This window comes from Mesoplodon bidens, assembly GCF_964165515.1.
Source record: "Mesoplodon bidens genome assembly, chromosome: 10".
In the NCBI taxonomy this organism is placed as follows: Eukaryota; Metazoa; Chordata; class Mammalia; order Artiodactyla; family Ziphiidae; genus Mesoplodon; species Mesoplodon bidens.
In genome coordinates, this window is record NC_138172.1 from 69,362,017 (window position 1) to 69,374,653 (window position 12,637).

At 44.7% G+C, this 12,637-nt stretch overlaps 1 protein-coding gene across 2 annotated transcripts in view; it reads left to right on the top strand.

Moving 5' to 3' along the window:
• The first annotated feature begins 595 nt into the window (after positions 1 to 595).
• The window catches only part of RNF8 (ring finger protein 8), a 40,844-nt gene continuing 28,802 nt past the window's right edge, over positions 596 to 12,637 (top strand). Inside the window, exons 1-2 of one of the 2 annotated variants that reach the window (XM_081246109.1) lie at positions 596 to 895; positions 6,925 to 7,053. In XM_081246109.1, the coding sequence (XP_081102235.1) occupies positions 785 to 895; positions 6,925 to 7,053 (240 nt within the window). In that variant the 5' untranslated portion in view covers positions 596 to 784. The remainder of the gene's footprint in view (positions 896 to 6,924; positions 7,054 to 12,637) is intronic. The other variant, XM_081246108.1, reaches the window with a different exon arrangement.

The window sequence follows — 12,637 nt, forward strand, 5'->3', positions numbered from 1 at the left end:
TGGCTTCCACACCTAGCAGCAGGTAACTGTGCTTTCTGCCTGGATAGATTTTCCTAGTACAGTCTAAGTTTTTTTTTTTTAATATATATATATATATATATTTTGGCCGCGCCTTACGGCTTTCGGCTTGCTGGATCTTAGTTCCCCCACCAGGGGTGGAATCCTGCGCAGGCAACAAAAGCTCAGAGTCCGAACCACTGGGCAGCCAGGGAATTCTTTTTATTTTTTAAATAATTTTTTTTCAGTGTGAGTTTTTAAAAATGCGGTAGTAAAAGAAGATCGTGCAAAAGAGGTGCTGTTTAGAAACAGGTTTAACAGATTTTAAATTTATCACAAGTTAAAAGTTGTTTAAAAGTTGGTTATAATTTTAAATAACATGGAAATCGTTACAAAGCAAAAATTTTAAAAACAGAGAGGAAAAGAGAGAAGAGGCTCCAGTGTGGGGAGGCTAGAACTGGGGTGGGGGCACTATAAAGGGTGAGAAAGGTGTACCGGGCGCATCAGGGCGCGTCGGGAAACAAGTGCCGGCCCTGGGGCTAGACCGCCCTCACCTGGTTTACAGGGTCCCAAGTGCCCTCCTCCTGCGCAGGCGCAGTGACGCCGGCTTGCCGGCCTTGGGCGGGCTGCGGGCGGAGCCCAAGCGAGCTTTCGCCTAGATCGCGAACGCCTAGCGATTGCTTCTGTCTGTAGTGTAGGTATGGCGCCCGTGAAGAAACCAAGAGGCGGGGGGAGCCCGGGTCGGGGTCTCGCTCTGTGCTGACCGCGACCCAGGGCCGAGTAGGCTATGGGGGATCCTGGCTCCCTGGTCACGGAAGGCCGCACTGGTGACCGGAGCTGGTGCTTGCGGCGCGTGGGGATGAACGCCGAGTGGCTGCTGCTGGAGGATGGAAACGAGGTGAGGGGGAGGGGGTCCTCCTAAAATGAGGGAAGGGAGTTGGAGGAGGCACGGGCCGGAGGGAGGCCCGACGTCCCGGCGGGAGGGATGCATGGAAAAGTGGAGGTGGAAGAGGAAGAGAAGAGAGCGGTGAAGGGTGGGCCCTGGGGGGGAGGGAACGGAGAAAGGGGTCTGGTGCGAGGGGTTGGGGGGGTCTGAGGTGGGCGGTGTCCGGGGGAAGTACGACAGTGTGGGAGAAAAGATGGCCCAGTGGAGAGCGGCCCAGGCCCGAGGGGCGAGCTGGGGCCGGTGTCTGGGTTGCGGGAAGGAGCCTGGTAGAGGGGCAGAGCGAGAGGTGGGCGTATAGGATATGAGGACTGCTGGGGTTTCGCGGGGGAAGGAGGCGACAGTGTTGATGGGTTGGGGGGCTGGCACAGCCCCTATTGGGGTCGCACCCGGAGCATGCGGCTGCGCCCTGCCGGGGCGGCGGAACGGGCAGGCGGAACTGCCCCAACTTCCGAGAGTCACGGAACCATCCGGGGTCTGGGGTGGGGGGAGGACCTCGGAGGACTGCTGAGAGCGTGAACTTTCTCAAGTTTATTTTGCAAAAGATTGCGAGTTTGAGGTTTTGTCCCTTAAAATACTCAGACTTTGACGTTAAAAAGCCCTTTTCCTTTCCAACTCTTGAGGAAAATTGGCGCTTTGGTATGGGCCACAATTATCCTGTGAGTCTCGGTACTGCCGACTGGCACCCCCTTAGATGGGTTGAGGTACAGAAATACAAGAATTCTCTCCAGAAGCTGCTTATGATGTTCTCTAATGCGGTTATAAATACAAAGAAAAGAATTTAAAGAGGACAGGTGAGGCACGGTTTCAGTTGGGGGCCGCTAGGACTCGTGAGGTGGTTCTAGAGGGTGATGGAAGGGGGGAGGGGAGAGTGCAATCAGCTTGGGAAGGAGGGCTGGATCAGGGACCAGCTTGTGGTGATTGGGAACCGTTTTGGTCTTGGAAATGATTTGTGTGAAGGATAAAGAAGTCTTTTGATAATTTTGTATGTTTAACTAGATTTTTCCTGTAAGTTACATAGTCTCAATTTAGTCTCCCAGGTATTTACTGAGTACTTGCATTGTTTGCTGTAGTATGAGAGGGACACATAATAATGACTTTTGCTCTCAAAGAGTTTATTGCTTGAACGGGGAAAGAGGATTTTATGCAATGAAGCAGTTTGAGAACATCCAGGCAGACTGTATGATCAAGTGCCAAGATGTGGTTTATTTAGTACTATCCTAAGAACAGTCAGAGGAGGAATTCAGGTCCAGCCTTAAATGTTGCTAGATTTGGGGATTGTAAAGGATTACTTGTATGCTGTGAATTGAAGAACACGAGGAAGATACCTCTGCCCCCAGTCTCTCTTCTATCCACGTTATCAATGCCTAAAAGTCCATATTAGGCATTCATTCTTTCAGCTCGAGCATTGGCCTTCCCTGCACGACCCTTTCCAAAAGCATATACGTTTAGGAAGTTTAACAAATGAAGATACTAATACCTGAATAATAGTAACTATACCTTATTTTGTATAGGACTGGGCTTTCACATACATCACTTAATCTGAGCCCTGCACATATACCACATTCACACACAACCCGGTAAGGAATTTAGTGGTCATGTTAATTGTTCTTTAAGATTCAGTTGTGGTGGATTAATTCATTACTTCTGAATAGCTTGGTAGCACTGAGAGTCCTGGGGAGGGGGCAGGCACAAAGGTTAAAGCCCCTGCAGCAAGGACAAGAGGACTATAAAGTACTCCTACACATATTTTAAACTATCAGATAATTTTGTGTGAGACCACCGCTATGAGGGGGGAGCCATACAAGCCGGAGTGAATGGTGAAGATACAGCAAGAAGACTGGCTTGCCTTGGGACCTATGTGGAGGAGAGGCCGCCCAGGCCTGGCTGTCTGCAAGGTCGGACCTTAGGAAGTAGTTGGAGCATAGCCTGCAGTGTGTATGGACAGAGGCCTGAGTCAAAGCCAAGACATGAAGTCTTGCTTATATTGTAATCATCCCCAAACCATAGCACAGGCCGGTGTGCATAAGATTTTAGGAGGTGTGCTGATATTACTTAGTTATAATGAGAGTAAAGTCAGTTTCTTGCCTTCCCAGTACTCCTCAGATTCTCAGCTACAATAATAAAACAAGGTTCCTCTCATTTCATTGAAGGGAATACTGTAGTAAATTGTCTGCCTGAATGGGTGTCTTTAAACTTCTTAAACCAATCCAGAGAGTTTGGTAGAAAAACAAATTAGATAGAGATTTATTGCAAATTAGCTAGTTCCCAGGCCCTATAAGTGATTAGGCCTTTGGGGGAAATCATAGTATCTTCATTTTTCTCTTTTCTTCTCCTGTATTTGGTTTTCATGAAACTCTTTGCCCTAAGAGGGTTGGAAAAAGGAAAAGGATGGTCCTAGAGGAGTTGTTGGTCATTTGGGAAACAGTAGGAGTCATGCCTAGGAGGAAAGTATTAGCGAAGGTGGGTAAGGACAAGATGAACTTGTAGACCAGTACTGTCAGTACTGGCTTGCAAAACTGTTGTAAATAGAAACAATCCCCAGCAACGAGTTAGCAGTTTGTTGGCACTCAGTTCCCATGGGAAATTTAGTTTTATGTTATGCGTGGTGCTGGGATATTCAAATAAGTTCATGCAGACTCTAATCATGGTGTGGATGAATTATCAATATATCAAGGTAAATTCTAGGACCAGACAGTGAAGGGAAAGACAAAAAAGAGTGTTTCCTTCCATTCCTGGATTCAGAGTTCATAGGAGGTGATTTCAGAGAAAGGCACTCATCTCCCTTTTTTGTATTACTTTCTCCAGGCTACCCATAATAGCAATCTGACTGTCTCCCTTCAGGTATTAAAATGGAATATTTAATACTTCCTTTATTAGAAATGAAGCTACCTAAATGGAAATTCCTACTGAATATGGATGACAGATAAATCCTTAAACGTTCCATTTTTTTTTTTTTTTTTTTTTTTTTTTTTGCGGTATGCCGGCCTCTCACTGTTGTGGCCTCTCCCGTTGCGGAGCACAGGCTCCGGACGCGCAGGCTCAGCGGCCACGGCTCACGGGCCCAGCCGCTCCGCGGCATATGGGATCCTCCCAGACCAGGGCACGAACCCGTATCCCCTGCATCGGCAGGCGGACTCTCAACCACTGCGCCACCAGGGAGGCCCTAAACGTTCCATTTTTAAAGGGTATATATATTAATTCAGAGGAACTTCTATAATTAATGGAATTTCTGGCAAACTGTCAAAGCATTGAAAAACTTCAGATTCAGGGTTTTGGTGGAGGTGATCACCACAACATTGTAGAGGGGAACAAGTCAGATTGTAAGGTTCCTGGCTGCTGCTCCATAGTTTCCAGTGGTAATAACCCATTTTCCAACTTCTGACCTAAAAAAATCCCCATCTCCTGGAATCTGGGAGGACTCATAAGCAAGATCTCTTTATTCTTCCATTTATTCACAGATATTTACTGAGCAGAAAGAGGCTCTGAGGAGTACAGGGTACTGTGGTACACAAGACAGATAAGGTCCCTGCTCATGAAATTTAAATTCTAAATATAAATTTAGAAAAGTAAATAAAAGTAGACAAAAATAAATGAAACAAGCAGGATAATTTTGGATGTGGTAAGTGCATGCTAATAATGTGAAGGAATGCAATGGCTGGGGAGGGATCAGGCAGCAACTTTAGATTAGGTAATCAAGGTAGGCCTCTGAGGAGCTGAAACTTGAAAGATAAGGAGCCCATGCAAATGTCTGAGAGAAGGATGTTCTAATCAGAGGGGACAAGTGAAAGTACCCTCAGGTAGTGTTTCTGACCATAATGTGAGATAACACTAAAGAGGTAGAGGGGGTTAGGACATTGAGGGCCTTAAAGGCTGTGGAAGGAAGTTTGGATTATTAGAGAATTTTAAGAAGGGAAAAGATCTGGTTTAAAGTTTTTACATTACCACCCCAGCTACTGTGTGAAGAATGGGGTCTGGCACAGGAGCAAAAACAGCATAACTGGGGCTTCCCTGGTGGCGCAGTGGTTGAGCGTCCGCCTGCCGATGCAGGGGACACGGTTTCATGCCCCTGTCCGGGAAGACCCCACATGCCGCGGAGCGGCTAGGCCTGTGAGCTATGGCCGCTGAGCTTGCGCGTCCGGAGCCTGTGCTCCGCAACGGGAGAGGCCACAACCGTGAGAGGCCCTAGTACCGCAAAAAAAAAAAAAAAAATTAAAACAAACAAACAAACAAAAAAACCAGCATAACTGGAGGAAACAGTGCTGTTTGGATTAAGGTAGTGGCCACTGAGAGAGAGAGAGAAGTGAATAGATTAGGGCATATTTGAATTAACAGCCAGTAGATTTTGCTGATGATTTGAATGTGGGGATGAGGGATGTAGAGTGAATCAAAGATGGCTTCTGGGTTTGGGGCTAAGCAGTAGGTTGGGTGGTAGTGTCAGTTACTGAGATGAGAGTCTGTGGTGAGCAATAGATTGGGACAGAGCGTCGTGGTGGTCTTTGAGGGACTCAGGAGGACAGGCATGATTTTGAAAGAGTTCAACAGGAACAAAAAGTGCAGCTTTTAGACCACAGACTGTTTGGCTTAATGTTCCCAGGTTAGGTTGGGGTATGGGTCATTAAAGAGGTGGCATGTGCGCCAAGAAGAATAAGCAGGGAATTCTACGACCTGGATCCCAGAAGAATTTTATTTCCTTCCTTGACAGGGTTATTATGAACTTGACTGGTCTGTCAGGAAAATATGAAAGATGTGAACTGGGACTTCTTTGCAAGCTTTTCCAGAGGCTCTCATGCTGACCTTGTGGATAAGATGGAAAACAAGGGCTTTTCCATCTTTTGGTTGAATTATAACTGGTTCAAGGTGTTCCTAGATTGTGTGGTGGAATGTTTACTAGGCTTTCCTGAGAGCTTTGGCTTTGGTTACAACCTGTTTTAATCTTTTTATCTGTCTTGAATGAAGGTACAGAGAGCATCATATCAATTTGGTGGGTGACTCCAAGCTGGAAGGGATATTGAGTATGTCTGATGGCAGATGAAAAATTCAGAAAGGTCTTGACAAGCTCATGATAGGCTGAACTAACAAGATGAAATTTAATAGGAATCAATGTAAGGTCCTGCACTTGAATCCAAATTTACCAACTAGTCAAGGATAGGACTGAAGAGACATGACTTAGCATAAAAATTCTTAGGGGAGGGTTAGACCAAGAAATTTAATCATTCCTAAGCCTAAGGATACGTTGGCAGTATGATAGATCTGCTGTGAAAGCTAATGCAGTTTATATGCTCCAGTGATAATATCTAGAACTGGGAAAGGGATACTTGCATCTGACTATGTAATAAAAATGAGGTTTATTTTTCTTAATGTGGCACCCAGGAATAAAAATAAACCAGGAGTCTCTTCACAGACCTATTAGGATGGCAAAAAGACTCAAACCTATGCCGTGGAGTTATGTTGAAGTAATTGGGAACATAGGGCCAAGAAAAGGGAAGATTCAGTAGACATTTTATAGTTGTCCTGTGAAGGAGGATTGGAGATTTTCTGGTGGTGCCCAGGGCAGAGCCTGGGCTGATGGATGGAATTTATAGGAAGAAAGATGCCAAGTCAGAGCCATTAAAAAATTGGAAGGACTGTCTTATGTAGAAGCTATAGTTCTTGGCAGTGTTTAAGACTAGTTGATGGGGTTGTATAGAAAGAATTCCTCCATCCCATGAGTGGCTGAACCAGGTGACCTTTCAGAGTCCTACCAACCCTGACATTCCATGATTAATGTTCAGCTGTCTCTTGTCACAACTTTTTACCTTTTTCTAGCCAGTGGCTCCCATGGCAGCTGAAGGAGGAGATGGCCAGTGAGCTGTTTGGGTTTCATGGGAGTCTGGTTTCATAAGTCAGGACTTGTGGATACTGCTGGTTGACAAGATTGTAAAGGACCTCTCTTTTCAGTACGGTGGCTGATTGTGTCTCTTACATTGTCGTTGTCTTCCTAGGTGACTGTAGGGCGAGGATTTGGTGTCACATACCAGTTGGTATCAAAAATCTGCCCTCTGATGATTTCCCGAAACCACTGTATTTTGAAGCAGAATGCCGAGGGCCAATGGACAATTATGGACAACAAGGTACAGTAATCCACGGAAGCCTAGTTACTTTTATTCAATTTTTGTTTATTTAAGTTAGGGTCCCCCCCCCGAGGTAATACATGGTACAAAATTAAAAGATTCAAAATTAAAAGAAGATATCTTCTCCCCTAGCTACCCACTTGTCTTTCCCAGAGAGAACTACTTCTCTATGTTGCCAGAGATTAGATTATGCCACAATAAAGTCTAATGACTTGAAGTTAGTTACTTTGTAGGGAACACTTGAATTGGAGCAACAGGTCCTATTCCAGAAGCTAGATTAAGTTACCAGGGGACTTGGTCTCTTGTGAGTTGGGGGTCGAGAGATCTCGGGAATCTGACAAAGAGTCTGGAGTACAGCTGTGATTCAGGCCATGGGGAGGGCGAGGAACTGAGCTGACTGCACTTAGCTCCTTTTCTTTTCTTTCCATCAGAGCAAACCCCTCTTCTCACTTTTCACCTGTTTCATACATTAGTGCTCTAAGGAAGATTTCCTTTGAATATAGGGTTTTTTTTTGCTTCAAACAAATTTGAAAACCACAGATCAAATGTGAATACTAAGGGAGGTGAAATAGTGTGTAAAGCCCAGCAATTAGGAAATACCTGAAGTGCAGATATACAAGCACTTGTGAATAGTGAAAATATAGTGTGAAGTGAGAGAAATTCTGGTGTCAACAGTTAAGGATTAGGAAGTGTGAAAAGTCTTTGGACACCATTTTGCACTGCTCTGGTTGAAAGGATTTTAAAGATACCTGTTAGAAGGAAGGGTATTAAAATGATTCTGAGACCAATTCCAACAGGTGTGGGGACGTTCCCCCACCCATCTGTCAACCCAAGATAGCATCAGATTCCACTGGTAAAGGGCTCAGTCCCACAAGACCACCCTCCACTTCAGATGCCAGTCACAACCCCAGGTTAACATCTGTGCTTCTTTCTCACCAACTGGGTGTAGGTTGGAAGTTCCAAGGACCCTGTCCTTGAACTTCAGGTGCCAGTTGCCAAGTCCAGGTTTTCACCTGTACTTCTGGCTGACTGGCTATAAATCAGAGGTCCCCATTGCCACCTCCCACTTTGGATTTAATTAATTAGCTTCAGAGTGATTCACAATTCAGGAATACGTTTAGATTTACCAGTTTATTATAAAAGGATATGGTCTGGGATACAGGTGAACATCCAAATGAAAGAGACTCATAGGGCAAGGTGTATGGGAAGGGGCATAGAGTGTCCATGCCTTGCCCCTCTCGTAGCACTTCCAGGTGTTCACCAACCAGGAAGCTCTCCAAACCCCATCCTTTTGGGTTTCTGTGGAGGCTTCATTACATTTGTGTAATTGATTGAATCATTAGCCAGTGGTGATCAACCACTTGCCCCTCTCCCTTCCCAGGGGGTTGAGGGGTGAGACTGAAAGTTCCAACTCTCCAATCACAGGATTGGTTCCCCTGGCACCCAGTCCTCATAGGTGCCCCTGGTGCATTCCAAAAGTCACCTCATTAACATTAACAAAAGTTACCTTGATCTCTTACCACTTAGGAAATTTCGAGGGTTTTAGAAGCTCTGTGCTAGAAATGGGGACAAATACCAAATATATATTTCTTTTTTTTTTTTTTTTTTTTTGCGGTACGCAGGCCTCTCACTGTTGTGGCCTCTCCCGTTGCGGAGCACAGGCTCCGGACGCGCAGGCTCAACGGCCATGGCTCACGGGCCCAGCCGCTCCGCGGCATGTGGGATCCTCCCAGACCGGGGCACGAACCCGTGTCCCCTGCATCGGCAGGTGGACTCTCAACCACTGTGCCACCAGGGAAGCCCTATATTTCTTATTATAATTCATAGTATCACAGGTATTCTGTAGGCCTGCCCAGCGGCCTCATTTTGCATGCATAAACCTGCTAGATTTAAACTGATGGAGAAAGTACCTTCCTGCACTAGGATTAAGTTGAGTTGGCATGGTGTTGAAAGAGAGCATAAATGCTAAGTAAGTTGGTTCAGCACTCTTGGCAAGGCACTGTGAGCAAAATATAAATTGGCACCGAAAAGGGGACCTTAGAGATGATCTGATTTAACCCCTTCTGTGCACAGTTGAGTCTGAACAAACCTTGGTGCTCGGGACAATTCAACTTCTGGTCTCCCAGCAGCTAGAGCAGTGGTTCTCAGCCCTGTTTCCAATTTTGCCCATACATGGGATACTTTTAAAAAATACTGGAGATAGCACATCAAAATTAAGAATTTCCATTCATCAAAAGATATCATTAAGAGAGTGAAAGCAAGCTCAGAATGGAAGATACTTGCTACACATATAATCAGTGAAAGGCTTATACTCGGATGTATATAGAACTCCAAATCAATGAGAAAAAGAAAGATAACCCAGTATTAAAAATGGGCAGGGGCTTCCCTGGTGGTGCAGTGGTTAAGAATCCGCCTGCCAATGCAGGGGATGTGGGTTTGAGCTCTGGTCCGGGAAGATCCCACACGCCGCGGAGCAACTAATCCCCTGCTGAGCCTGCTCTCTAGAGCCTGCGAGCCACAACTGCTGAGCCTGCGCACCACAACTACTGAAGCCTACATGCCTAGAGCTTGTGCTCCACAGCAAGAGAAGTCACCGCAATGAGAAGCCTGTGCACCGCAGTGAAGAGTAGCCCCCACTCTCTGCAACTAGAGAAAGCCCACACACAGCAACGAAGACCCAACGCAGCCCAAAATAAATAAACTAAAATAAATAAATTAAAAAAAAAATAAAAGTGGGCAAGAGCCAGGCACTTCACAAAAGATTCTTTCCAAATGTTCAGTAGCCATGAAACATTGTTCAACTTCATTAATGATCATATTATTTATTTGATCAATAAATAACACAAATACAAATTATTTATTTATTTTTGGCTGCGTTGGGTCTTCGTTGCTGTGCGCGGGCTTTCTCTAGTTGTGGTGAGCGGGGACTACTCTTCGTTGCAGTGCATGGGCTTCTCATTGTGGTGGCTTCTCTTGTTGCAGAGCACGGGCTCTAGGCGCACCGTCTTCAGTAGTTGTGGCACGTGGGCTCAGTGGTTGTGGCTCGCGGGCTCTAGAGCACAGGCTCAGTAGTTGTGGCACACGGGATTAGTTGCTCCACGGCATGTGGGATCTTCCCGGACCAGGGCTCAAACCCATGTCCACTGAATTGGCAGGCGGATTCTCAACCACTGTGCCCCCGCGGAAGTCCCTGGGAAATACAAATTAAAAGCATGATGGAGTACCACAACACACCTTGTAGTCAGAGAGTAACTATAATTAAATTTTGATGATGCCAGACATTAGCACGGGTATGGAGCAAGTAGTCTTTTGGTAGAAGTGTAAATTGGTACAACTATTTTGGAAAATTATTTGGCATTATTTATTAAAGTTGTGTATGTATGTATGTGTATATACATACATACATACATACATACATACATACATACACACATACAGTATTATCACTCTTAGGGAAACAGCCCAAATGTCTTTCAACAGTAGAATGGATAAACTGTGGAATATTCTTACAATGAAACACTATACTGTAATGAGTTTGAATGAATTACTGCTATATCCAACAACATGGATAAATCTCGCAAACATAATATTGAGTGAAAGAAAACAGACACACACAAAATATATATATATATATTTTTTGGCTGTGCCACGTGGCATGCGAGATCTTAGTTCCCCAGCTGGGGATCAAACCCATGCCCCTTGCAGTGGAAGTGCGGATTCTTAACCACTGGACCGGCAGGAAAGTCCCAAGAATACATATTATTTCATGCCATTTGTATAATGTTCAAAACCAGGCAAAACTAACGTGTGATGTTAAGCCAGGCTAGTAGTCACTTTATGGGGTAGGGGGGAGGACTTAGTGGCTAGAAGGAGGCATAAGGATGTTTCTGGGATGCTGATAATGTGGGGATTTTTTTTTTTTTAAACCTTGTGGTAGTTACACTGAGTGTTCATTTTGTGATATTCACCTAGTTGTGCATTTATGATTTGTATGTTTTTATGTTTGTTATGTTTTAGTAAAGAATTTTTTAAAATATTGACTGATACACTTATTAGAATAGCTAAAATAAAACACTACCAAGTGCTGGTGAGCATGCAGAGTAACTGGAACTCTTTTTTTTTTTTTTTGGTTTTTTTTTTTTTGCGGTACGTGGGCCTCTCACTGTTGTGGCCTCTCCCGTTGCGGAGCACAGGCTCCGGACGCACAGGCTCAGCGGCCATGGCTCACGGGCCCAACCTCTCCGCAGCATGTGGGATCTTCCCGGACCGGGTCACAAACCCGTGTCCCCTGCATCGGCAGGCGGACTCTCAACCACTGCGCCACCAGGGAAGCCCCGTAACTGGAACTCTTAAACACTGCAAGTGAGAAAACAAAATAGTACTGCCACTTTGAAAAACAGTTTGGCAGTTTCTTACAGCTAAACATACACTTACCCAGCGATTCCATTTTTAGGTATTTACCCCAAATTAATGGAAACTTACATTCTCACAGAAACTTGTACCTGAATGTTTATAGTGGCTTTATTCATAATCACCAAAAACTGGAAGAAAACAACTAGGGAATAGAGAAACAAGCTGATATACCCATACCCTGGAGTACTACTCAGCAATAAAAATACCAAGCTACTGTAATGCAACCAAGTGGACACATCTCAGAGCCATCATGCTAAGTGAAAGCAGCCAAACTCAAAAGGGTACATACTGTGTATGATTCCATTTATACAACATTATGGAAAAGGCAGACCTTTGTAGAGACCAGATGAGTAGCTGCCTGGATATGGGTGAAGGGTTGACTGCAAAGGGGCCCTGTGTCTTGATATGATTATACACAGTGTTTGTGTCTAAACCTGGCTTTAAAAATTGTGATGCCTAGGTCCCATCTCTGACCAATTAATTCAGTCTAAGGTTGAGACTCAGGCACTGCTATTTGTTCTAAACGTTTCCAGGTGATTTCACCCTACAGTTAGGGCTGAGAACCACTGAGCTACATAAGTCATCTAGAGAACTGCAAGGAAACATTGGCTTTTTGGCTTTGGGTTTCTACTGTTCTCAACAACCGATTAAAAATGCTGGACAGAGATTGAGCATTAAGTGAAGTAATTAGTATTTAAGGGGGTGAGGGTTATTCCACCTTTTCCTCATTGATGACTGAGACATTGGGCAGGCTTTTCTTTGGTTATCACTTTGCTGCTGCTGACATTGTTCAGACTGGTGATTATGAAAACCAGCATCAAGAAAGTATTGAACAGAGTTTGATTTATTTAAACCATTGTATTTGAAATCATATCCTGGGCAGTACTTGACTGTTCCTGTATAGCCATGGTATTTTCATCTTTTCTACAGTCACTATGTGAACAGAACCGATTTGGGCCTTTGGTCCAAATTATACTACTAGGTGTCACCGAAGAGTGATTAATGGGTAAACAGAGGCATCCAAGGATAAAATGTGATGGAAAAATTTTGAGAGCTTATTTTTCAGACCTAAAGGGCTCTGAAGGAAGGCAGGTTAATACAGAGGATCTAGTGGAGGGCTGCCATATGTCTCAAGAGTTTGCCCCAGCTTTTTAGGGAATCCTTGTTCTCT